Source organism: Erythrolamprus reginae, chromosome 1, assembly GCF_031021105.1.
Source record: "Erythrolamprus reginae isolate rEryReg1 chromosome 1, rEryReg1.hap1, whole genome shotgun sequence".
Taxonomy (NCBI): domain Eukaryota; kingdom Metazoa; phylum Chordata; class Lepidosauria; order Squamata; family Dipsadidae; genus Erythrolamprus; species Erythrolamprus reginae.
Window position 1 is genome coordinate 324,370,969 of NC_091950.1, and position 27,492 is coordinate 324,398,460.

The 27,492-nt window shown below is 37.5% G+C and overlaps 1 protein-coding gene across 1 annotated transcript in view; it reads right to left on the reverse strand.

Moving 5' to 3' along the window:
* Positions 1-1,676: 1,676 nt before the first annotated feature.
* NOX3 (NADPH oxidase 3) overlaps positions 1,677-27,492 on the reverse strand; it is a 37,242-nt gene continuing 11,426 nt past the window's right edge. The window contains exons 7-13 of the mRNA XM_070740135.1: positions 26,835-26,964; positions 14,637-14,729; positions 12,924-13,177; positions 10,857-11,019; positions 6,773-6,919; positions 4,891-5,015; positions 1,677-1,803 (exon numbers count right to left, since the gene is read on the reverse strand). Coding sequence (XP_070596236.1) covers positions 1,677-1,803; positions 4,891-5,015; positions 6,773-6,919; positions 10,857-11,019; positions 12,924-13,177; positions 14,637-14,729; positions 26,835-26,964 — 1,039 coding nt within the window. The remainder of the gene's footprint in view (positions 1,804-4,890; positions 5,016-6,772; positions 6,920-10,856; positions 11,020-12,923; positions 13,178-14,636; positions 14,730-26,834; positions 26,965-27,492) is intronic.

The following is a 27,492-nucleotide window of genomic DNA, read 5'->3' on the forward strand; positions in this document are numbered from 1 at the left end:
TGGTCATGTGGCTTAAGTTTGAATGCATGGTAACTGGTTCGCATTTACAATGTGTTAGTACTATGTGCATAACTAGTTGGGTTTGGCAATATATAGAACAAACCAACAATGTATGATTTCACTATTGCTTTAAGAGATAGTGTTACAGATTGCCATAACAGGGAGTCAAAAGCATGACTCATTCTCTGCTATTCTCTGCTATTTCTGTTGTGTCTATATAACTATGCTGTAGTAAGAACTGTGTATTCAAACGATGGTTTATTGTAAGCTGGAAAAGTAAGCTTGTAGTATTGTATATTGATTAAGATGTATTGACTGATTTAACTGTTTATGATTAAGACTATTGTTGACTAAGATATTTGCCAAAGTAAATAATATTTTATACACTTAATGTATTTGGATTGTATTACTGAATCTCAGCTATCAGCTGCATATCAGCAAGACCTCCATGTTTCCTCTGTGTATGTGTATCTTTGACCATTCAGAGATAACTCTGCACATTCCTTAACACAATGGTTGTAGTGTCCCAGGGTCACTTGACCCCTTTTGTGAACTTCCGACAAGCAAAGTCAATGGGGAAACCTGATTCACTTAACATCAGTGTTACTAACAAATGTGATTCACTTAAAAATGTGTCAAGACAAATAGTAAAATGGGACAAAACTCACTTAACAAATATCTTAATTTACTTAGCAACATACATTCTGGGCTTAATTGCGGTTGTAAGTCGAGGACCATCTCTACCTTATTTTGAATGGAAAATAGCTACAAATAAACCTCAAATTATTTTATTATGATCAGGAATACTATGTTTCGATGGCAGGCTGCACATAGATACAGGGTAAGGGTAAGATTCATATTTTAAAGGGTATGGTATAGATTAGCTTTGCAGATAGGCTAAACCAGGGGTGTCAAACTCATATTATCATGGCAGCATCACTTAACAACAATGATGTATCAGGACTATTTTCCCTTTCACTAAACTGGGCATGGGTATAGCCAATGTGTGATGCATCCTGTCCGTGGATCAGGAGTTTGATAGCTCTGGAGAGAATACTGAGAACCTCTATCCAAGTCATTTTGGTTATTGCAGAGACTGTCATCAAATATGTCACCAGCCAGGCTCTTCTTATAGCAATAGCATTTAGACTTATATGCCGCTTATTTCCCCCAACAATCTGAGTCCCCACCTCGGAATGATGGAAGACTGAGTCAACCTTGAGCCAGTGGTGAGATTTGAACTGCTGAACTACAGCTAGCAGTTAGCTGAAGAAGCCTGCAGTGCTGCACTCTAACCACTGTGCTACCCCGCCTCTTATGCTTATGCGTCTCCTGAGATGAAATCTGCATGTAAATTGTGTCATATTCAAAGCTAACGATAAGACAGAAAACTTAAGTCTTAATGTCTATGTTTCTGCATTATTTTATTTTTAAAAATTTATACTCCACTCTATTCCCAGAGGATTCTTATTAATGATTTACAGGAAATAATAAAACATGTAGCCTATAATCTAATAGGGCATAACATTTAAGAATTGGAGATATTTTAAAGTATCTGCCTTCATAGTAATAGAGATATATAGATTCCTTTACTAGAGAACAAACACTTGTTTTAAAATGATGCGGTTCCATTGCTCCAAGCATGCAGTTATCAGCTATCATTTTAAAAAGAAGCTCTAGAAATTTTCCTTGTTATAATAAAATTGAATGCCTCTTGGATCAGTGGATGAATGCCGGTTGCACATTTTTTGAAGATCCTGAGAAAGAGTTTTAGATCCACAAAAGAACACACCAATGCGGTTGCTGCAATGAAAACCAAGAATGACAAAATTATGTTAAGAACTCTTTCCTTGAATATAAATACTATACATATAAGTTTGAAGCAGGAGATTTGAGAGGGATCACAATAATATGACTGAAGTGGTACAGTAATGTCTTTGTGTCAGTAAAATACAAAAGAGGCAACATTTAAAAATCTACCAGCAATGAGTTTCTTGTCAAAAAAAGTTGCCATATCTTCCCATCCCTGGAGAATATCACTGCCTACACAATGCATCTTGATGTTATTATGTAAATCCTGATGGTGTTGTGACATGTGACATTGTGGCTTTTAGACTTATTATATTGACTATTGGTCAACCATCAACATCTATTACAGGATGTTTTTTGCAGTGATCCCAAATTTGTAAAAATTCTTCCCAGAAGGGAGACGTATCACATTTTTATCAAAGTTTAAAGGATTTGCATAGTTTAATTTCTGTTTAGTTGATACTACGCTCCAAGCTAGGTTTTTAAGCATCTCAGTTGTTAGGTTTGAAATTATTTTTAATTAGAATGATTGTTGTCAATTCTTTTTTTTTCTGTTTAAGTTCTAAGTATATTTCATTGATGTTAATTGCTTTCAGGACTTTGTCTCTAAAGGTATTTAAATGTTAGAAGAATAATCTTGTGCCTGTCAAGCTTTCTTGAAGAGAGAATTTCACAATTTTGCTATTGGCTATATTGAATTTCATTTCTTACATAGGAAACAGGTTCAAGTCTGTCAAGGTCCATCTGGATCTTGAGCCTGTCATTTAGGATATTGGCTACTCCTGCTAGTTTATTATCTTCTCCTTTTATCATTTGTATGCCGCCCTGAGTCTTCGGAGGGGGCGGCATACAAATCTAATAAATTATTATTATTATTATTATTATTATTATTATTATTATTATAATAGATATTTTTCATAATTTTTCTATCCTGCACAAATCCCTATTTAGCAATTCTTGGATTAAATATTGACTGTATTATGTCGTCTACTTATAGTTTCTACATAAAACTATATGTGTTTTATGTTTCTACATAAATTGTATGTGTTATTTATTTATTTATTATTTATTTATTTAATTAATTTGACTTCTATACCGCCCAATCCTGAAGGACTTAGGGCGGCTTATAACAATAGAAAATTACAAAACAATAAAAAGAAGTTTAAAAATACAATCTAAACTCTAAAACCCTAATTAAGACTCATAATAAAATAACCCAACAACATGCATACATACCATTCATACACATTCATATACGTGGCCAAGGTAGTTGTTGATTCAGGGCTCCCAGGCCTACCGGCATAGCCAGGTCTTCATGGCCTTATGGAAAGCCAGCAGGGTGGGAGCAGTTTGGATATCCAGGGGGGAGAGGGAGTTGATTCCATAGAGCCGGGGTGGCAACAGAGAAAGCTCTCCCCCGTGGTCCTGCCAACCTGCATTGCTTAGTTGACGGGACCTGGAGGAGGCCGACTCTGTGTGTTCTAATTGGTCTCTAAGGTTAGTTGGGGGAAATATTAGAAGTAACGTGAGAAAATATAATTTTATTGAAAGAGTAGTAGATGCTTGGAACAAACTTCCAGCAGATGTGGTTGGTAAATCCACAGTAACTGAATTTAAACATGCCTGGGATAAACATATCAATCCTAAGATAAAATACAGGAAATCATATAAGGGCAGACTAGATGGACCATGAGGTCTTTTTCTGCTGTCAATCTTCTATGCTTCTACGTTTCTCTGGGAGATATGTGGCAAGAGATGTCCCATAAATAGTCTGGCCCTACGCCATATAGGGCTTTATGAGTAATAACCAACATCTTGAATTGTGCACAGAGACTAATAGGAAGCCAGTGTAGCTCACAGAGTGTAGATATTATATGGGTGTACTGGAGGGGAGGCACCCATGACAACTCATGCGGCTGCATTCTGGACAATTTGGAGTTTCCAAACACTCTTCAAGGGTAGCCCCCTGTAGAGCACATTGCAATAATCAAGATGGGAGGTGATGAGGGCCTGAGCGACTGTGCCTCCTGGTCCAAATAAGGCCGCAACTGGTACACCAGGCAAACCTGGGCAAAGGTGTTCAAGGTTCAGCTGTGGATCCAGGAGAACACCCAAGTCATGGACCCTATCTGAGTGGGTTTAGAGTTTCTCCCTCCAGGACAATGGTCGAATTGTCCTTAGGAGGAAATGCCCACAGCCACTCAGTATTGTCTGGCTTGAGCTTGAGCCTATATACCATTTTAAAGAATCTGCAAGCCTAGTTACAGATATTATACTGTTGTTAGCCGCCCCGAGTCTGTGGGGAGGGGCGGCATACAAATCCAATAAATAAATAAAATAATAAATAAATAAATTAGATAATATGGTTTGCTGAAATTAATGGGGTTTACAATCAGACTGGGTTTGCTCTAATTGATTTCTTTGTTTGCGTATCTTAATAATAGTTTGATTCTTTCTTCCTTTCCATGGCATTGATTTTAGTTTCTGATCAACAAATAATTAAATATTGGGGTCTGATAAGTAATCAGAACTATTTTTCTTCCTCTTTTCTGAAGTTAACAATTGTAGTGATTGCTTCGGGACACTCTGGGAACAAAGAAGCATTTCTAAGACTTTCTATCCCCCAAAACCAACACCTCTCCCAATCCTCTGGTATTCAACTTAGACCCTTTAAGCTGAGATGAACTAATAACATCCAGAGCCAATGAGATTGGGAACAAACACATCTTTGACATTCTAAGAAAAAAGACCTCACTGTTTATATTTTTAATAACCATTTTCAATGAAAATTAATGTTACTTTGTCCTTTGTGTTGTACAATAATTGGATTGGGGCTTTCAATTATAGCTGGATAAATGCCAAGAAGCTGAAATACTTCTAAACATTAGATTTTCATGTCCAAAAATTAGATTTAATGGCATTGCCTACCCCAGAATTCTTCCTTGAAAGCATTATAACACATAAACATGCTTTTAGTATAAATATCCAACTTAAATATATCAAAAAAGTTTCCTTCCTAGCTTTGTACACTGGGAAAAACACAGCATGGTGATATCATCAGTAGTTGCTAACATGCCTTACCCAGGATGATTTTCTGCTATTTGTTTGAATTCAGTATCCCAGTTTGGTCTCCCATAGAAAGTTTTCTGTCTCAAGCCAGTAATTACATCCACCTTTTTCTCGTAATGCAAGGCAATGTGCGTAGCCTATATTGCAGTGGATCAAAAAGTCATTATTTCAGAATTAAGAAGAAAGAGAATATTATTACTGGACAAATGAATATATAGATGTGATGGGGAAATATCATGTATTTCCCACTTTTCAATTCTTCTGTAGAGATTCTCAATTATCCAGATGATGCTTGTCCCAAAAGTGCTTTTTCAGGAGGCAACTGGACTTTCTTGTTTTTGGATTTGAAGACATTTCAATTCTCATTCAAGAAGCTTCTTCATCTCTGACAGGAGAAACGGACCTCCGATTATGTGGGACGGCCTCCTGCCGCATGAATCCCAGCGACCGGTTAGGTCCCACAGAGTTGTTTGCTTGGACCTAGGGGAAGAGCCTTCTCTGTGGGGGCCCCTCTGGAATCCCCCCGGAGATTTGTACTGTTCCCCTTCCTCACCTCTCGTAAGAGTCTTAAGAATCATTTATGTCGCCGGGCTTGGGCCAATTAGACTTTAGCCCCTGGCCAACGAATGATTGTATGGTTTCTGTATGAATGGGTGTAATCGATTTTAATATATCTAGGGATTTTAGATAGTTATGTAATTTTAATTTAATTGGATTTAATTTTATTGTAACCTACTGTTTTTTTAATATGTTGTAAGCTGTCCCAAGTCCTCAGAGAGGGGCAGCATAGAAATCCAATAAACAAACAAACAAACAAACAAACAAACAAACAAACAAACAAACAGTGGACATCCTTCCATTCTCCATGATCCTTTCAGAGCTGAAGATGCTTCTTGGATGAGAAGCAAAACATCTTCAAGAGAAAAAACAAGAAAGTCTAGTTGCCCCCTGAAAAAGCACCTTTAATTCCTGTCTAGATTTGCTTTCAAGATCTCCAAAGATTGTTCAGAGAACAGAAGAACCAATTGAAATATACAGAAAGATGATAGGGAGGAAGAATCTCTGAAGTTTGGGTTCATTTTGTTAACTTTCAGTGATTCTGTTTTCCATCTCTCATCTTCCAGCCAATCAGTAGGATCTTCCAACTGTTGGAGGATTCTTTGAATGGGAGGCTCTCAGAGCAAAGAAAGAGCAGAAATGTCTGCTTCCATCCTTTTTTGTTAGAGACACAGCTTAATCCATGTAAATGTTAAAACACCATCCAATATTATGATAATTAAGTATGAAGGCCCAGAGGTTCTCCAGTCAATGAAGTGCCACTGACTGATGGAACCAGCATCTGATGTGAATCTGTCCAAACCCATGCTTAGATTTCTTTAAAGGCAGCTTCAATCTTTTTCTTTTTTTCTCCAGCAACAGGGTTGACATTTATTTCATATATAGTCTCATCCATCAATCCCCCAAAATAGCATGTAGGAACTGAAGTACAAGCCGTGACATCGGTACTCTAGCCCCATAAAGAAAAGTTCAGTGATATCAGCAGATTGAGAGAATTGGTAGCTAGCTGAGCCTCAGGATAGAGAGGAAGGGAAAGGAGAATGATAGATGAGATGGGAAGGAAAGGGCTTTGGAGAGCAATCACAGATCTGGCTACTCCCACAGTTTCTGAGAACTTTGGCATTAAACCCAGCTTTTGACATTTGCTTTGGCATAGCCGGGACTCTGTGACACTGCACTGGGAACAGAGTCTTTCAAAAGACAAATGTAAGTATGATTCATTTTAAGAAAGCCATTGCTTGATGCGATTAAGCCTTCATTTGATTACAGTTCCTTAGGCTGCAGTCCTAGGAAAAATAAGATGCAGTAACTCCGTCCCAGAAGATTTCATTTATACCTGACTTTCATCCCAGTCGGTAAGAAATATGTGATAGCTCAGAAAATAGGCTTTCCCTTTCTTAGCCATTTGTGCTTCCAGCAAGCACAGGAGATCAGCAAACCACTCAAAGGCAGATGGATCTCGGCAAATCCAATAGAAATAAACCTGTCAAGGGAAAGTAAAACAATTCAACCAAGTGCAAGCTTTCACTGGGCATCCTATATGGGTCTTAAATTATTTATTTGGAGATAAGTGGCTAATCTTATAGCCTGCTACTGTGCTCAGGTTTAAAATTTATACTTGATTTTCTAGCCAGCCCTGACAGTGCAGAGCTCTATTGTTTAATAATGTACTCCAGCAGTCATTCATGTATGTTTTCAATTGATATCTTGAATATCATGCTTAAGGATGCTCTTAAGAGTTGATCTTAAATGGCTATTAGTAATTTGACAGTATCAGGGGATGTAGACTAGGCAGAAGTGTTTACCAAGTCTTGGGCATATCATATACAGATAAGAAATATATTTTTAGATTATGCAGAGCCCATTTCATCTATGATTTCAGGATGAAGACAATGATATGAATCAATCATGATTCCTGGTGATTGGCTGGATAAATTCATACAATTTTCTTGGCAATATTTCTCTTGCTTACCATTGCTTTATTCAGGGGTAGGCTACTGCCAGGGTGGGGTGGGAGGGTAGCAAAAATGGAGCTCCACTCCAGAGCACCCAATTTGCACTGAAAGATGTTGAAAGAAAATGCAGGACGTCCTGCATAAGTCACCCCCACAGTGTGGTAGTAAAACGTTTGGTAGCCCTTCACTGGCTTTATTTCTCAATCTGAAAAATAATGACTAGCACAAAGTCACCTGATGGCTTTAAATATAAGATAAGGCACTCAATCTCCCACTTTCTAGCCCACTACCTTTAATCTTTAGATGAAACTGACTCAATAGTAACTCTTACAGTCCTGTAAGGTTGAATATTTCTACCCCATCTCATACTGATGTTGAAGAAAGATAGTGGGTCTTTTCAAGCTATCAGATAGATAGGTAATAGACAGACAGACAGACAGACAAACAGACAGACAAAAGTAAAGGTTCCTCTTGCACATATCTGTTAGTTGTTAAAAGCTGAAGAGCCAAGGCTGTCTGAAGTTGTCTCCATGGTCATGTGGCCAGCATGACTAAATGCTGAAGGTGCACAGACCCCTGTTACCTTCCTAACCAAGGTGGTCCCTAATTTTCTACTTGCATTTTTATCTGCTTTCGAACTACTAGGTTGGCAGAAGCTGAAACACGTAACAGGAGTACACTCCGTTACGTGGCACTAGGAATTCGAACTGTCAATCTTTCTGATTGACAAGCTCAGCATCTTAGATACTGAGCCACCATGTTCCTCAGATAGATAACCTTTATTGTCATTTTTACTGTGGGCACTGTTGCCTGTTCTCAAAAGTGTACATGTCCATAATGCACACACACACATACATACAAACCTAGATCAATACATATAATACACACACATACACTTAGGACTTCCCTGGATCTTATTTACTATTTTTAGTCTAAATCTGACTCTGATCAAGGACCACAGTTATCAAAGTAGACAAATACTGTATACTAAAGGATGGAGCAAGGACAAAAGCTAAATTTGATGTTTATAACAGTACAGTACACACAATTGAAATAATTATTCCCAATGTCAATGGAGAATATATTTTTCTATCTTCTGTCATGTTTCTGGAATAAAGATTGTTAAAAAAGTAAAATATTTAGGAATATGTTTAACAGCTAAAACAATAACTTTAAAAAATGATAACTATATAAAACTACTAACAGAAATTAAAAAAGACTTAGAAATTTGGAATAATCTGAAAATATTTTTTTTAGGAAGAGTGGCAACAATTAAGATGAATATTCTACCTAAAACTTTATTTCTTTTCCAGGTAATCCCAATAAATCCAGGGGGTATTTTTTTCAAAACTTTAACAAATATAGTTAAAAAAATTTTATGGCAAGGGAAAAAAGCAAGAATAAAAATAAATTGTTTAGAAGATATTAAAGCAAGAGGAGGATTTGGTCTTCCAAATTGGAAATTATATTACCAGGTGGCTGCCTTAACATGGATTAAAGATTGGATAACTTTAGAAAACAAAAGAATATTAAACTTAGAAGGGTACGATCTCATGCTTGGATGGCATGCCTTTATATGGTATGACAAGGAGAAAAATCACTCATATTTTAAAAGACATACATTAAGGAAATATTTATTAGAAGTTTGGAAAGATATAATGAAAAATCACTTTTTAAATATTCCAGAATGGCTTGCCCCCTTAGAAGCAATAATACACCCAAAGTCTATAAAAGATTAAAAAAAAATTATAAGATATAAAGATTTATTAAATGACCAAATGAAATTAAAATCTAGGATTAAATTACAAGAGGAAGGGATAATAATAGATTGGTGGCACTATGCTCAGATTCGATCCAGATACCAGAAGGATAAAACACTCTATATTTTTAATAAAAGTAAAAATTTGTTAAGCAATTTAATTACTCTTAACCAAACAAAGACAATAGGGAAAATATATAAATTTCTCATTGCACACAAAAATATAGAATTGACCCTAAAAGACAATATGATAAGATGGTGCAGAAACATCGATAAGGAAATAGATATCGATACATGGGAGAAAGTTTGGATTAATAATTGGAAAATGACCAAATCAGTATCATTAAAAGAAAATCAAATTAAAATGTTCTATAGGTGGCACCTTCCTCCAAATAGGATAGCAAAAATGTTTCCTAAAACCTCTCCATTGTGTTGGAAATGTAAGAAAGAAATAGGAACCTACTACCATCAATGGTGGACTTGTGGTAAAGCTAAAATATATTGGAAGATGATAGAGAAAATAATAAAAGCAATAGTAAAGCAGGACATAGAAAATACCCCAGAATTCTATTTATTAGGAATTACCAATCAGACTTATAAGAAAGAAATTTTATATTTAATTATACACATATTAACTGCGGCTAGAATTACATATGCGCAAAATTGGAAGGGGGAGGAAATCCCCAAAGAAGAAGAAGTTATAGTAAAATTATTAGATTGCGCGGAAATGGATATGATGACAAGACGTTTAAATGATCAAGAAGATACTAAGTTTTATGAAGCATGGAACAATGTTTATAAATGGATAGATAAGAAAAAATAAGATATACAATCTATTTTTAGTTAACTTGTTGTACTTGTTTTTACTTGGGTAATAATAATACTAATATTAGTTTAAATTTATTGTTTAATGACTAAGGTAGAATTAGTTTATATATAAGAATTAGTTTATATACAAGTAATATAGTAAGAATTTTGGTTTTATATATATATTAGTAACAATGTGAAAAACCTTAACTCAAATTTAGTAAATTTTTTAACATTCAATATATATCCAATTATGTATTCTTTTTCTGTATTTGAACTTATACTTTCAAGATAAGCGGGGAAAATGTATCCCCATTTTGTGTTCAATGTTTGTATGTGTGTCTGTCTATTTTAAGAAAATCAATAAAAATATATTAAAAAAAATAAACCTGACAATATGGTATTTGGGGACTCAGCACAATTCATGGAAATCTTGGCGAAAAAGGATACAAATTAGTTGCAATAGATAGGGCTTGCAAAGGCAACACTGAAATAAATCTACTTCTTTTACTAGCTCCAGGATGTTATGATCCCAAATGTTAGCAAATAGCTGAACAAGAATAACAAAATCTAGTTGATCTAAAAAAAGAAAAAGAAACCAATGTAATGTCTGGTTAGAATTTGGATAAGATACTATCAGATAATCCCACTAAGAAATCAAAATAATCACTCACTAAAAAATAGTACGGGCGGATAATTTCTGTACTGTTGTTAATAAGCAGTGAGTCATGTTGATGTAGTTAAGCTCAACTTAAATACTAGTGACCAGTAGTTAAGCTCAACTTTAACAGGATGTGTCACTAGGTAAGGTTAGTGGAGCAAGCTTTTGACTAAATTAGCTCACTTGCAAAAAGTGATGAAATAAGATAGATGAAATACATAAACACAATATGACTTACCTTTTCCACTCTGAGTTGTGCATTTTGATTACAATTCTTATACCAAATAGATTTCAGAATGGAAGCAAAAGGAGTGACTCCTATTCCTGCCGCAATGCACACACTAATCGGATATTGAAATACATCAGTGACTGCAGCTCCCAAGGGCCCATCCACAGCAAGTCTACAATGACATCCCAAATAATACTTACAAAAAAGTAACTTTCAACATTTCCTTTGTATTGGTATTTAACTACAGATAGACTACAAATGGTTGGCTTACATCCATTGTTTTAATAATTGTTTAAAGTTACAATGGTACTGAAAAAAGTGACAGGCTACAGATTAACAAATTTAGAAAGGACTTGTAGGTTATCTAGTCCAACTCCTTGCTCAAGCAGGAGACCCTACACAATAGCAGTCCAAGTGATGAAGCTCCCACAACTTCCGAAGATAAGTGGACTTATCACTTAGGGGTGTACTCAGTTTTTTTGCCAGCAGTTTAGATATTAATGGCTGTGTGTTGCATTATTTTGAGGGGACAGCACATTTACACTGTTATACAAGCTGTATACTCACTACTTTATATTGTAGCCAAGTGTCATTTCTTCAGTGTTGACACATGAAAATATATACTTAAATATTTACAAAATGTGAGAGGGTTTACTCACTTCTGTGAAATACTGTATATTGCTTTTCGTAAGATATAGTTAGTCCTTGTTTAGCAGCCACCCATGGTGCTAGCAACTAAATTGTTAAGCATAGAGGCTGCTAAATGCAACTGTGACTATGCTTAAGATCTTACTACATCTTTCCTTTGCTCTACTGACCTGCGAAGATCATAAAGTTACTTTTTCATCACTACTGCAATTGTAAACCATCTCTAAACAAGACAGTCTTTAGATGAGACTTCCTATATTTTGGAGGCTGGATCCCTAATTCAATAGATTAAAAATAATATCACTGATGTGACATGAATTAACCGGATTTAGACTTAATTCCTTCGGCTCCTACCTAAAGCAAATCTGGGATTAAAAGGCAGATTCATCAATTACGGTAATACTAGCTAACCTGTCTTGTGTTTCTCTATGAATTTAGTCAGGCATCTCTACAACACTTCTCACCCAAGCTTTGAAAAAGGCATAAATTGGCTTGGACTTATATGAAAGGGTTGCAAATAGGCAACCCTTTCATATAAGCTAAAAGCTATTGAATGAAAACAGGCATCTTATACATTGCCAGATAATGCTGCTTCAGGTTCCAAAGGAGATTTATTTATCTGAATTCCACAACATTCTTCCCTCTCCCCTCAAATTCTCTCTAAATTGTGGGTACAAGTTCATAACAGTTAGGAAAGAGAAATGGTGCTGCTGCAAAATTAGAAATTCTATTGCCATAGAATAATAGACAAAGCAGAACAGTATGATTTTAATTTATTGGGATAAATATTATTTTCAGATAAAACCTCCCCCTCCCCACTCAATGTAACAATAAGCTTTGGAGTAAATCTTAGAATATTTGTGGTTTCTGGGACTGATGGCTTTTTTTTTTAACCAGACATATTTCCTATTTCTTTTAGAAGGTTGTGGAAGTGCCTGATTTAATAAGAAAATGAGGTATTTTTTTTAATTTATTCTTTGTCCAATATACAATACATATGAAAGAGAATAGACATTAAGTAATATATATAATGATAAGTAAGAAAGAAGAGAAGAAGGAGGAAAGGAGAGAAAATGTATGATATATGAGATAAGGAAAGAAGATTGGACAGGGGACAATAGGCACATCAGTGCACTTAATAAAATCTGGTCCACAAGGAGACGTTGGGCATGCAGCCATTAACAAATTCTTATAGCTTCCCCTTGAAAAATGGGATACTTCAAGATGCTTACTTTGGGCTGAACCAGATTCAAGAAAAATTACATGTGAAATCTTTTTTAAGTACTAGCATTTCAATAATCTATTATCTATTTTTCTTACTAGTAAGACAGTAGGTTTGGTTGCATTTGCAGTTAGGATATGAACTTGGCCTCTTCAAATAATCAAAAATGAGCAGCCAAACCAGTTACATTGCAAGTATTTCCAGACCTTGGCAGTTTCCAGGGTTCCTGATATGTTTTTTCACGAGCTCCAAAGGCCTTGAAAATGGCTTCCGTCCAGTTCCCAACAGATCGTATGTGCACACTAAAGAAGTCGTCTTCAGGAGCTGAAGTGAGGGTGAAAGGATGCCACTCCAACTGGGAGATTGCAGGGCACTGGAGGAAGATGTACTGCCCAGGCTCCATTTTAAAGCCACGCTTCTTCAATTGAAGCTCTAAGACCCCAGAGGCATGAGACACCACCTAAGCAAAATAACAACCAACATATTTAAATTAAATATTAAAACACCGCCTTCTGCTGTATGAATCCAAGCGGCTGGTTAGGTCCCTATTTCTTATTTCTACCTATTTTCTAACTTCTAATCAGCTCACTATTGCTAATCCTAATATTAATATACGTGTTTATATAAGGCATAGCCCTTCATTATTTAGTTGTTGACATCTATCAATGGGCAGAAAATTATTAATGACTAACAAGCATGATTATAAGAACAGAACAATTCATTTGAAATAAAATATTTTTTGTCAATGTTTTAACCTCTTTAATGAGGGAAGATGACTGATCCCTGTGTCTGCACACACATATTCAGTTCTTGGGAATAATCCTTGTTATTATGAGTTGCGAGAGTTAATTCTAGTCAGTTATGAATATGAGTAAATTGAATTTTGCAAAGTAACAGGATTTATTTGATTTTAAATGTGTAACATCTAGCTGTATCATATTTCAGGGTCCATAGTTCTTTACAGTCAATAATAAGAATAATATGATGACGGGAATAACAAAATATTCACGAATATAGTATAACATAAATAGGTGAATGGGATATAGAATAAAAAAACCCCAAAAATCTTGGTTGGTAAATCCACAGTAACTGAATTTAAACATGCCTGGGATAAACATATATCCATATAGAAACATAGAAACATAGAAGACTGACGGCAGAAAAAGACCTCATGGTCCATCTAGTCTGCCCTTATACTATTTCCTGTATTTTATCTTACAATGGATATATGTTTATCCCAGGCATGTTTAAATTCAGTTACTGTGGATTTACCAACCACATCTGCTGGAAGTTTGTTCCAAGGATCTACTACTCTTTCAGTAAAATAATATTATCTCATGTTGCATTTGATCATTCCCCTAACTAACTTCAGATTGTGTTCCCTTGTTCTTGTGTTCACTTTCCTATTAAAAACACTTCCCTCCTGAACCTTATTTAACCCTTTAACATATTTAAATGTTTCGATCATGTCCCCCCTTTTCCTTCTGTCCTCCAGACTATACAGATTGAGTTCATTAAGTCTTTCCTGATACGTTTTATGCTTAAGACCTTCCATCATTCTTGTAGCCCGTCTTTGGACCCGTTCAATTTTGTCAATATCTTTTTGTAGGTGAGGTCTCCAGAACTGAACACAGTACTCCAAATGTGGTCTCACCAGCGCTCTATATAAGGGGATCACAATCTCCATCTTCCTGCTTGTTATACCTCTAGCTATGCAGCCAAGCATCCTACTTGCTTGGCTGCATAGATAAGATAAAATACAGGAAATAGTATAAGTCTTCGGAGAGGGGCGGCATACAAATCTAAATAATAAAAATAAATAAATAAAATAAGGGCAGACTAGATGGACCATGAGGTCTTTTTCTGCCACCAATCTTCTATGTTTCTATGTTTTTATGTATAACAAAATATAGCATTACCTTTGTAATGACAACATCTTGCTGAAATCTCCATAATCTAATCATTCTTTCACAGATGTTTAATATCACAGGGCCCAAGACCCACTTCCAAGCCTGTTGGGAATCATATAATAACAATGTTGTGGTTAAAAAGGTAATTTTATAATTTCAAGGGTAAACATTAACAGATATATTCCAAACTATATTTACTTTATCTATTGCAGTGTTTCTCAAACTTGGGCAACTTCTGGAAGTAGACCTACTCCCAGAATTTCCCAACCAGTCCACACATCTTAAAGTTGCCAAGTTTGACAAACACTGATCTAAGGGGAGATCAATGTAAAACTATATGCATCTCCATGAAGGTAAGGAGGTCAGGATACCAAGTGTACATTGATAGGCTACCTTTTAAAGTTTTAATACAGGGATAGGCAAAATTCTCTCTTCTATGACTTGTGGACTTCAACTCCCAGAATTCCTGAGCCAATCATATTATCTCAAGAATTCTGGGAGTTGAAGTCCACATGTCATAGAAGAGCCACCTTTGCCTACCCCTGCTTTAATACATTACCAGACTGGTATCCCACACATGCAGATATATCTGTTCACATAACCACTTTTCTTGTTTGTCACGTTTTATCCTTAAGGGCAGTGAGAGGCGCGGTGGTTAAAATGCAGTATTGTAGGCTAATTCTACTGCCTGCCAACTGCCAACAGTTCGGCAGTTCGAGTCTCACTGGCTTAAGGTTGACTCGGCTTTCCTTCCTTCCAAGGTTGGTAAAATAAGGACCCAGACTATGGGGGGCATTATGTTGACTCTGTAAAGAAGACTGTAGAGCACTATGAAGTAGTATATAAGTCTAAACATTATCATTGAGTCTGTCATCTGCACCTCTATAACTGTCTGGTTTGGTGCTGCAACCCAACAGGACCGACACAGACTTCAGAGGACAATCAGAACTGCAGAAAAAGCAATTGCTGCCAACCTGCCTTCCATTGAGGACCTGTATACTGTACGAGTCAAAAAGAGGGCGGGGAAAATATTTACTGACCCTTCACATCCTGGACACAAACTGTTTCAACTCCTACCCTCAAAACGTCGCTACAGAGCGCTGCACACCAAGACAACTAGACACAAGAACAGTTTTTTTCCGAATGCCATCACTCTACTAAACAAATAATTCCCTCAACATTGTCAGACTTTCTACTAAATTTGCACTTCTATTCTACTAGTTTTTCTCATCCTTCCTATCACCCATTTCCTCTCATGTTGACTGTAGGACTGTAACTTGTTGCTTATATCCTAAGATTTTTATTAATATTGCTTCTTCATTGCTTATTTGACCCCTATGACAATCATTAAGTGTCGTACCACATGATTCTTGACAAATGTATATTTAATTTTATGTACGCTGAGAGCATATGCACCAAGACAAATTCCTTGTGTGTCCAATCACACTTGGCCAATAAAATTCTATTCTATTCTATTGTATTGCTATCTTTATTTCTACCTCTGAATCAAAGCAAAAAATACTGTTATTGTTTTAAGTTAAAACTCGGATCTTATCCACAGATGAATGAGGGATCAGGAGGCAGATAGGACAAGGATGCTAATGGCAATAGGAAATGAACAATACAACCCATGCTAGAAAACAAACAATAGAAAATCAGGGCATTTCCTCAAAGGTTTTAAAATAACATTTTGTATAGTCAAGGACTGCATACTGCCCTTTGGTCAAAATTTGCTTACACATATACTCTACAATAGGAATTGCAAACTCACCAACAAAGACATGCATAGATAATTTCAGGTGCGATAAAGCTTTCTGCAAAGTGTTTGCTTGTAGACAAGCCACATCAATTTATGGGTTTCAATGGACCATACTACATTGACTTGATAATAAACCACAAGGAAAACAAGGTTCCACAGCACAAAACTGGTATACAGTGATCCCTCGAGTATCGCGAGGGTTACGTTCCAAGACCTCTCGCGATAATCGATTTTTCGCGATATAGTGGTGCGGAAGTAAAAACACCATCTGCGCATGCGCGCCCTTTTCTTCAATGGCCACGCATGCGCAGATGGTGGAGCCGGTGGCTGGGGAGGTGGATTCGCCGCCCCCACCAGCCCTTCCTGCTCTGGGTCAGAGCCACGGAAACCTTCGGCTCGCCGAGGCTGCGTCTGATCCCTTCGTTTGTATTACAGTGAAGGAGGCGAAGCAAGGCTCCAAGCTCGCCTGCCGCCGCCGCCGCTACGCCTCTGCCGCCTCAGCCACCCCCTCTGCTCTGCAGGGACCTCGCATGCCACGATCTCCCTCTCTCGCCCTCCCCGCGCTTCTCCTCGGCGGCGGCCAAGCGGCAGGCTTAATGGGAGACCAAAGGCGAAAAAAGAAAAGAAAAAAAATCCCCAAAAGAGGCAGGCACAAAGCGGGGGCACAAGGGGAGCTGCCCGGCAGAGGTTACTTTTTTTCTTCTCGTGGGCAAGTGGAGGGGGGGAGAGAGAAGGAAAGAGAGAGAAGGAAAGAAAGAGATGAGAGAGGGAGGAAGAGAGCGTGAGAGAGGAAGAAAGAGAGAGAGAAATGATAGAAAAAAGGGGAGAAAAAAGAGAAATGAGAAAATGATTGAAGCAGAGAATGACAGGAAAGAAAGAGAAAGAGACAGAGAAGTGACTCTTGGTGATGACGTATGACGTCATCGGGTGGGAAAAACCGTGGTATAGCAAAAAAAACGTGGAGTATTTTTTAATTAATATTTTCTGAAAAATCGTGGTGTAGCGTTTCACGAAGATCGAGATCGCGAAAATCGAGGGATCACTGTATTCCTATTCTGCCTCAGCGGTGAGCCCCCCAAAATAAGATGTACACAAACAGATTGGAACACTAAATGTATTTACTCCTAATAATGTTTTAGCAGTTTTGAGTTTTTTTCAAGGCACACAAAATCCTAATAAGTTTTTCAATGAGCTGTTAATGTCTTCTTAACAGCTGGTCAGAGTCCCAGTAATAGGCAAAAACAACAGTATCTATTTGACTCAAGCAGATATCTTTATCAAAGACTTACTGAAGTTGGCAGAAAACCCAGATCTAATTAGCGAAAGCAAGAATGTTGCTTTTAAAATCAGAAGCTGAAGACAAACAGCCGAAGCAAGATTCTGAAACAGAACAGGGTTGTTCTCTGTGCCAAGCACCGCATGACTGAGCCTTAAATAGCCTAAGGATGTGACCAATTAGCCTGCAGTTCTACTCACGAGGAAGCCTCCTCCTGAGTAGCCACTCTTGCTCTTAGAAGCTCTGTGAACCCTAGCATCAAGAAGAAGCTTCTCCTCTTCTCCTGAGTCACTCATGTGCATCTCAGGAGGTGCAGAAGGCCCTGGTTGATCTTCAGCCTCTGACACCACGTCCTCTTCACTCTCAGGCTCAGATACCAGGAACACAGGCCGCTTGTAACACGCCATCACTGCCTCTGGGTCCTTTGGATCTATTGCTAGCTGCTCAGGATGCGAACAGGCCACAACAGTTCCCATGTGTTGTTTTATTTTGGCACAATGTTCTTGATATAGCATTGGTTCATGACAGTCCATATTAGTTCTTTGCTTAGGATGCTGAGTTGGGGAAAGTATTTAAAGGGGAAACTTGCAGAGCAGATGTCAGCATTGGCTTTGCTTTAGCAAAGAGCCTTGACAGCTATTCTAATATATCTCCTTTTGTTTGGTTATTTTAAACCTATATTCTCCATGAGTTCTCTTCAACTCACACATACATTTTTGAAGTGGGAATAACCACTGGAAGGAAAACTGTTTTTTCTCTCTCTGAAAAATCAGCAGTTTTCTAGTTTAATTTATTAATAGTCAGAAATTGACCCAAGAAAGTACTGTTACGCGGAAATAATCTATTTTTATTTAATTGATTAGATTGTTTTATTGTCAGTGATTATACTCAGCTGATCTATGACATTAAGTTGCTTAGATCTCCAGATATGGCAGCTTCATGGTTATATATACTGATCATCCTATTGATCAAAGCTACTTAGCTGCCTATATATATCAGCTGGTAACTCTGTTCAGTTCAAAGTACAACAGCTTTAGATAATTAGATATAATAGAATGTGCAGGATTTTTTAAAAGATTTTTTTTAGATGTGCAAGCGTGCCTATTCATTTTAAGCATTTCCTATTAATATTTAGAAAAAAAGCTTAGGCTGGCATTTTTAGACTGCAAAGAACATGGAAAATCTAATTTCTCCAAATTGCAACCCAATTACACCAAAGAAAATAGATTTAAATTTACTTTTAATATACATATGAACAGAAAGAAATATAACACTGTACAATACAACTGAACCCTAAACAGAATTATTCTGGTCTGTATCAAAAAAAGAAACAAAACTAGATTAATCATTTATAAACTGCTATTATTTACTCATTTTTCTGTTCCTTCAAAATTCAGATTTTTCTACTTAGATTAAAAAAAAGAGATTACTTTTCACTTCTACATTTTTAGTATTAATATTTATTAATAATATTAATAAATTACAGAATATTAATATCCCTTAATATTCCATTTCAATTAATAGAAAGCTACTAGCTCTAGATTTAACAGAGTGGACTTGTTTAATTAATAAAAACAATTATATAAAATAAAATTGATTACATCTGTTACATATTACTAAAAAGTCATGTGTCCTTTTCAGCATTTTTCATTTCTCTTTCCCTAATATTAATATTGGCTTTCCAAACCATAGCATTGTCACAGAATTACTTCATAATAATTTTCGATGAACGTTTTCATTAACGATACTGAAAATTGAACAGTGGCATCCTAAAGTAACTTTGCTCTAGCACAAACTATTTTGAGTTTTCACCACACAAATTATGCAGAAAACTGTATATAATTGAATCTGCTTCACACTAATTTATTTTTATTTTTTATTTATTTATTTGTCCAATACACAAATACATAGGAAGAAAAATAGACATGTAGTAATATATATAAGGGTAAAGTGAACTTAGAGGAGAGGATATATGAAAGAAAGAAAATATATATAAGTGAGAGAAAGGAAAGACAATTGGACAGGGGACGAAAGGCACACCAGTGCACTTATGTACGCCCCTTACTGGCCTCTTAGGAACCTGCAGAGGTCAATCGTGGAGAGTCTAAGGGAGAAATGTTGGGGGTTAGGGGTTGACACAATTGAGTCTGGTAATGAGTTCCACGCTTCGATAACTCGATTGTTGAAATCATATTTTTTACAGTCAAGTTTGGAGCGGTTCATATTAAGTTTGAATCTGTTGTGTGCTCTTGTGTTGTTGCGGTTGAAGCTGAAGTAGTCATTGACCGGTAATTGTTTGTTAACTTTTTCTTACCCAGATTAGTGGCACTAGATTGGGGCCATCCAATAGGCATGCCAAGGCTGTGTGAGCTACCTGGAAGCACAATCCTGTATACAACTCAAGTGTACTTCCCTCAAGAGAAGTAGCGTAAACCACAGTGTGGACTTCATTTCTGCTAATCCAGGGTTCTACTCTCTGGGTATGTGAGTGTAATACATGGAAGAACCAGAATCAATTGGGGAAAAGCAGACACTTGGCCATAATGGGCACAGACATGGACTTCATTGATTTGCGAGCTCTCTGGATTGAGAAAAGGGAGATAAGTTGATACAACACCAGGTGCTTGCTAAAAGATAACTGTTCTTGGAAACATGGCCAATAGTGAGCAATTATGGGAGGTATTGTTTGGCGATATCTTGAGTGCTGTAAGTTGCTTGTTCCTTAACTAGACTATTTAAAGTGGCACCACAGATTCTAAGTATGAATCTCATAAAAGCAGGAGGGCAGAATCTTTGCAAATGATCCAAATGAAGATTTCCAGTTCTTTCAGGGTTTTTAGTTGTTTCATTAAATTGGATTGTTACATGTTGTTTTTTATCATTGTTGTTAGCCGCCCCGAGTCTGCGGAGAGGGGCGGCATACAAATCCAATAAATAATAATAATAATAATAATAATAATAATAATAATAATAATAATAATAATAATCTGCAGACTGTTCCCCGAGTAGGACCCTTCATTAGTTTGAAATCATGCTCATGTTCTAATGGTCCAGTTAAATATATCTCATCATGTGGAGTATGGGTAGGAAGTGGAGTTAGAAGCATCTAGGGATCACTAGTAACGATGAACATCACAACTCCACTCTTGAGCCAGTTCCAGAAACCACCCAGTGGTAAGTGGATATTTGTGATGATTCAACAACAACCAAGAGCAGGGCTCTCTAGATTGATGAGATCTGCCAAGAAATAATCCTGCGGAAGAGCCAATGTTGAGTAACTTTCCACAGTTTTGTGTACTAGGTGGAGGCTCAGGGTGGCTGATTTATTAGCCTCTCTCCTGGTGAGGAAACTCCAAAATCATGGTTTTTAAGTGAATCTGGTTCACCCTTTAATTTTGCTTGTTAAAAGGCTGAAAATGATGCTTCCCTACCCCAAGAGATAACTGGACTTTGACATTTCTTTGAAGACATTTCGCTTCTCACCCAAAAAGATTCTTCAGCTCTTATTGGATGGTGGGACAGGGAAGAATTTATACCCCTTGAAGAAAGCTGGCCCTTTGCATTCTTTTAGTGGGTTGGTAAAGTCACCTGAGATTTATTTGTGTCATCAGTCACCTAAGTGGTGCAAATTGGTGTGGAGCCTTCTTGGAAGGGTTGAAAAGACTCTGTTGTAGATTGGAGAAAGATAGCATATACATCCTTCCATATCCCACCATCCAATCAGAGCTGAAGAAGCTTTTTGGATGAGAAGTGAAACGTCGTCAAAGAAAACCCAGAAACTCCAGTTGCCTCTTGAGAAAAAGGACTTTTGTGTTTTGCACTTTGGTTTTTGTCATTTGTCTGGATTTGTGATCTTGACCCATGCCAGGCCTTTTGATTATGTTTACAATTGCTATCTTAAGATATCGGTAAAAAATTCTGCCTGAGCTTTGCTTATCACTGGGCAGGCATCCAGCTTGCTATCTTTTTGGCTGGCAACCAGCAGTATAGTCATATAATTTTTTTTTTAAAGAAGTAGAGGAATCCAAACTTAACTATCCTTCTCCCCACTGCAAAATTAAGCAAAGCTGCAGAGTCATGGCTTACATTCCGCTCCACAAATTTGTGACTCTGACCACACCTGCTGTTTGTTGGAATGTGGTTTCTAACACATTCTATTGAGGGAAGGCAGACTCTGAAGGATGCAAAATCACATCTGCTCCTTTGAATTCTGAAGGATGCTACTTTTTGAATTTCTTCTAGATACTGTTCTGTCGAGCTCTCTGGTAGAATCCTCCCGAAAATGCACAGATAAAATTTCAGACACACACACGTTTGAAAATTCGAAACAATGTTCTTTATACCGGAAATGCAAATAAATGAAGCACTCTTTTTGTATAGCAAAGAGCACTTGTCTCCAAACAAACTGGTAATTTGTACAAGTCCCTTATCAGTTCTGTGATACTTAGCTTGCAGCTGTGAGGCAATTCACAGTCCTTCTTCTTTCACAAAGTGAAACACACTTTGCCCTGGTTTAGTTTCAAAGTGGGGAAAAATCAGCACCAAAGGTCAAAGTCAGCAAAGCAGGCAGGAAACACAACAATCAGATAATCCTCCACAATGGCCAAACCCACAGGCTGCTATTTATAGCAGTCTCACTAATTACCATAGCCCCACCCAACCACAGGTGGCCTCATTTTCTTTGATAATAATCTCTCAGTTGTTGCTGCCTATGCATCGCTCTCTGCATGCGTGGCTGTATCATTAACTCTTGTTCTGAATCCAAGGAGGAGCTAGATAATTGATTTCCTTCTGAGCTATCTGCCACACTCTCCTCCTCCCTGTCACTCATGTCTTCTTGGTCAGAGGAGCCTTCATCATCAGATTCCACCGGGAGCAAAACAAGCCTGCAGCATGTGGATGTCTCCCCCACATCCACAGTCCTTGGGGCAGGAGCTGGGCCAGAACTAACCACAACAGATATGAAGACTGTCAATCACTGTTGGTCCTACCATGATGGAGAAATTGTCCGCTGCTGGAAGATGTCACTGATAGAAGACAAATTTTGGTCCTAATGACTTGATAAAGAAAAGGGGGAATAATAAGATCATTTCCCCCCCTTTTGTTTATAGTGTTCAGACGTAAAATCATTGTGACGGATTTTAAAGTATTTTATATCCTCTCTGACCATTCAGCCATGGTCTTTCAGATTGGTTCTTTTGATCCTTAGTGAGCTGCTCTGGAAAGCACAATCTTTAATATGTCTATTTGTAGGAAATGATTAGCCTTTAATGCCCTGTTGAATGTTCAAAATATATATTCATTATATTTAGGACATATGCCTTTTGTAAGGGTGGCAAGTCATCGATAATGACAGTAAATGATCCTGGGTAGACTCCGATGAAGACTGTAGAAGTGACAAACTTTACTACTCTATGAAATTTAACACCATTAGCAGAAAAGTTTGCTATGGGACAACCCTTTTTTCATCTATCTTTTACATGGCAGTGAAGAAACAACAGCTTACAATTCCAAATAAAGACATACTGTATTTGATTCCATTCTTTTACTGACACTGAATTTTCTAATTTATTGCAGTGAACACAAGTTCTTTTAAGTATACAGTGTTCCCTCGATTTTTGCGGGGGATGTGTTCCGAGACCGCCCGTGAAAGTCGAATTTCTGCGAAGTAGAGATGCGGAAGTAAATACACTATTTTTGGCTATGAACAGTATCCCAAGCCTTCCCTTAACACTTTAAACCCCTAAATTGCAATTTCCCATTCCCTTAGCAACCATTTAGATTATTACTCACCATGTTTATTTATTAAAGTTTATTATAAAAAATGTTTTTCAAAGGCAGACGAAAGTTTGGCAATGACATATGATGTCATCGGGCGGGAAAAACCGTGGTATAGGGGAAAACACCGCAAAGTATTTTTAAATTAATATTTTTGAAAAACCGTGGTATAGACGTTTCGTGAAGTTCGAACCCGCGAAAATCGAGGGACCACTGTATAGATATTTACATTAGATTTCTTGCTACCTATTCACATGGAAACAGGCAATTGTAATTTGGTAAAACTTAAATCGTATTACTGTCTTACTGTTAATGTGTGTCTTTATACATTCCCATTTGTGTTGTCCAATTAAACTAAAGGAATGTCTGATTCAGTGATGGACTCCCATGGGTACTGTCAGGTACACAGAACTGCTAGAAAAAAAATGTTTTTTTTTTCTTTTTTCCCATCTGGACTCTGGGTACGTTTTTCCTATCGCAGTAAATGAGGTTGATTGTGTATAATTTCAGAAGAGCTGTGTGTCCGTGTATCTGTGTACATACACATGCAGTTTATATAGTAGATAATGTATATTTTTGTGTGCCTGTGTGTAATATGTATGTACACATATGGCATATATACATAGAATTAAATAGTATATTTTGGATGTTCAGTAATAGAAAATAGATAGGGAAATTGTATCTCTTTGAGGCGAGGTGAGACCAGGCACCCTAACCCAAACCCTTGATGTGAGGGATGTCAAGTTGGCTACCTTTAAGCCAGTCACATGACCTTTAAGCCAACCTCACTGTCTCATGATCATCAAGCCACTCCCACCTGGTCACATGGCCAGCAAGTAACACCCACAAAATAAGCCACACCCACTGTGTGGTAGTAAAATTCTTTGTAGCCCTTCACTGATATGATTGTAATTACATTCTTTAGGGTCCCAGGAGGCTGTAGTTAATCTGATTATTTCAGTAGCTGCAGTGTAACTAAAAGTGGAGGAGAAAAAGCTACCTTTCTTTTTCTATATTCTATACATTTATTCTTTTCTATAAAACAGCAGAACTGATGGGTAATACATTTTCCTATTTAAAAGAAATCCTAGCTCACTCTTTTTTTCAAGCTAGTGGGGCAAACTGTATACTGTACTACTATCTTTTCTGAGACACTTTAATGCATTCTGTTGATGGTTTAATTCACTTATTTTTTTTCAGGGAAAGCCCAGGAGAAGGCATGAGTTCTATTGGGAGGCTCTAGCAGAACCAGCATACATGGTCACTAACACTGAAGCACCTTTTCAGTTTTTTATCTTAACTCCAACACATCCCTCTTTGGGGGAAAAAATGACTCAGATGGCGATGAAAACTATTTAAATGCCAATTCAGACTGCTTGTGTCAGCATTATGCTTTCCGTGTTTGATAAGTTTACCAGCTGTTTCATATATCAAATCATCCTAATGGGCATTGATAAAAGAGAGTCACAGTTCATTACTTTCATATAAAGGGTTGGAAGATATAGACAGTATGCAGCCAGAATCACATTTGCAAGCAGGAGATGAATGCAATAATTTCTAGGACAGAGCCACAATGTCTTATTTAAAGACATCAGGCTGGCAGATAATCTTTAGGATTCAAAATTTAATTTTTTTGCTACCTGTCCTTGAATACCAAATTCTGCAGCTGTTTTTCCTGCTCAAGTTAAAAATCGTGGAAGTGGGACCACCATATGGATTATAATCCTGTTTCTCTTTGGGTTACGTGGGGCTCCCTTTGATTTTCATTTGGGGCAATCTAACCTTTTGAAGATGAAGTTAACATTTAGCAATAGCATTTATTATTATTATTATTATTATTATTATTATTATTATTATTATTATTATGTCAATACAACACAGCAAACGAGATCACTATGCTGGATTTCGTATTTCATCACCAGTCGGGCACTTCCCAAGCACCTAGGACTGCGTGATGTAGAGGCGAATTATGTTTGCCGATACCAGTAAAGCTGCCTTTTGCAATTGACAGATGGAGATTTTTCCAATTCCAATGGTTTTCAAATGTCCGCTGAGATCCTTTGGCACTGCGCCCAGCATGCCAAGTACCACTGGGATCACTTTCACGGGCTTATGTCAGAGTCGTTGCAGCTTGATTTTTAGATCTTCGTATTTCACTAATTTCTCTAGCTGCTTCTCCTCAATTCTGCTGTCCTCTGGGATTGCGATGTCAATGATCCATACTTTCTTTTTCTCCACAATCAGGATGTCTGGTGTGTTATGTTTCAGAATTCAGTCAGTCTGAAGTCGGAAGTCCCACAGTAGTTTTGCTTGCTCATTTTTGACCACTTTTTCGGGCTTATGATCCCACCAGTTCTTTGCCACTGGTAAATGTTAGTTCCGGCACAAGTTCCAGTGGATCATCTGTGCCACAGCATCATGTCTATGCTTTTATTATTATTATTATTATTATTATTATTATTATTATTATTTAGATTTGTATGCTACCCTTCTCCGAAAACTCGGGGGGCTTCACAGTGCTTTATTGCCCCCAATAATCTGGGTTCTCATTTTACCCACCTCGGAAGGATGGAAGGCTGAGTCACCCTTGAGCCTGGTGAGATCTGATCTGCCAAACTGGTGGCAGCTGATGATCAGCAGAAGTAGCCTGCAGTACTACACTCTAACCACTGTGCCACTGTGGCTCTAAATTCCAAGTGTTCTAATGAGATTTGTGTGTATCAGTCATGTGTGTATATGTGCTAGTTGCATATAGTTCTGATCTGAAGGAGAAAAGATGTTTTGTCCTTGCCATTGAGAAGAAGACCTGCAGGGTCCCTTCCAATCCTATCATTCTATACTTTGGAGAGTCATGTAACACCTCTCAGTTATGTAGTCCTTTTCATATGGTTAGGGGTGGCCTTAATTTTTTTTTAGCAAGGGTTCTCTGCCGGGTTGCTGGATGGATGGCCATGGTAGGCATGGCATAGTCAGCCTCCTGCACCATGTTGGAGACGGTGTTTTTTGCCCTCCTCTGGGTTTTCACCAGATTCTGGGAAGGTGAAAATGGCTTCCCCAGGCTCCAAAGGCCCTCTGGAGGCCAGAAATGTGTCCATTCTCATCCTTCCTGAACTCCCAGTAGGCCTGTTTTTTACCCTCTTGAGTCTCTGCATGCACCCTGCATTTACCTGCATCCAAAATGAGCCACATAGGGACTCCTGGGAGGGGCATGGAGGGGTGGGTGGGGCCAACCAGGAGTAGGATTTGGGGGTTCTCTGAAGTGCAAAGAATCTTACCTAGAGGTTCTCCCAAACCCCTGTGAACCCCTAGTAGTCCATCCCTGATTAGGAGCATCTCTACAAGTCTGTAAACTGCATTAATGATGAAGTATTCACAATATAATTGCAATTCTTACCGAAGGGCTGTTACCCGAAAACTGGGGCAGAGGACACTGAGCTGATCTTTCCCACTCCCAGTAATGATCTTTACAATAACTCACATTGTGAACCAGCAGACTCTGATTGGTTTGACCACGGATAAGATGACTAGGGAAAAAAAATTAACACAATTAAATAGTATTTTATATTAAAATGTCACTTTTGTTTTGTTAAAAAAACCTTTCTATAATTTAAAACATCAGGAACATTTGAGTCAGACCTCTATAAAAGTCCTAGCCTTTCTAATAGTGTTTTTTTCCTTCAGTAATATTATATTGTGCTATAGTAGACATCCATGATGATGATGGAAATGATGATGTTATCCATTCAATCATGTCCGATTCTTGGCAATTCTGTGGACCTGGTCTCTCCACTTCTTCCAATCTTGCACTACTTTTTTGAGATTTTTTAAATGCTCTGATTGGTGTCAGTTTTGATGGTGTCCAGCCACCATATTACTTAATGCTGGCTTGGAACATCAAAGTTGACACCAGGCATCATATATAATAATAACAACATAGATTAGTTTTAGAAGAAAAGAGAGCTGAGATTGATTGGTGGTTGTCCTGGCTTACGTTGATGTTTGATCTCAGAAGTAGTCTATAACTCCCAATTAGTCACCTTGTAATTTAGACA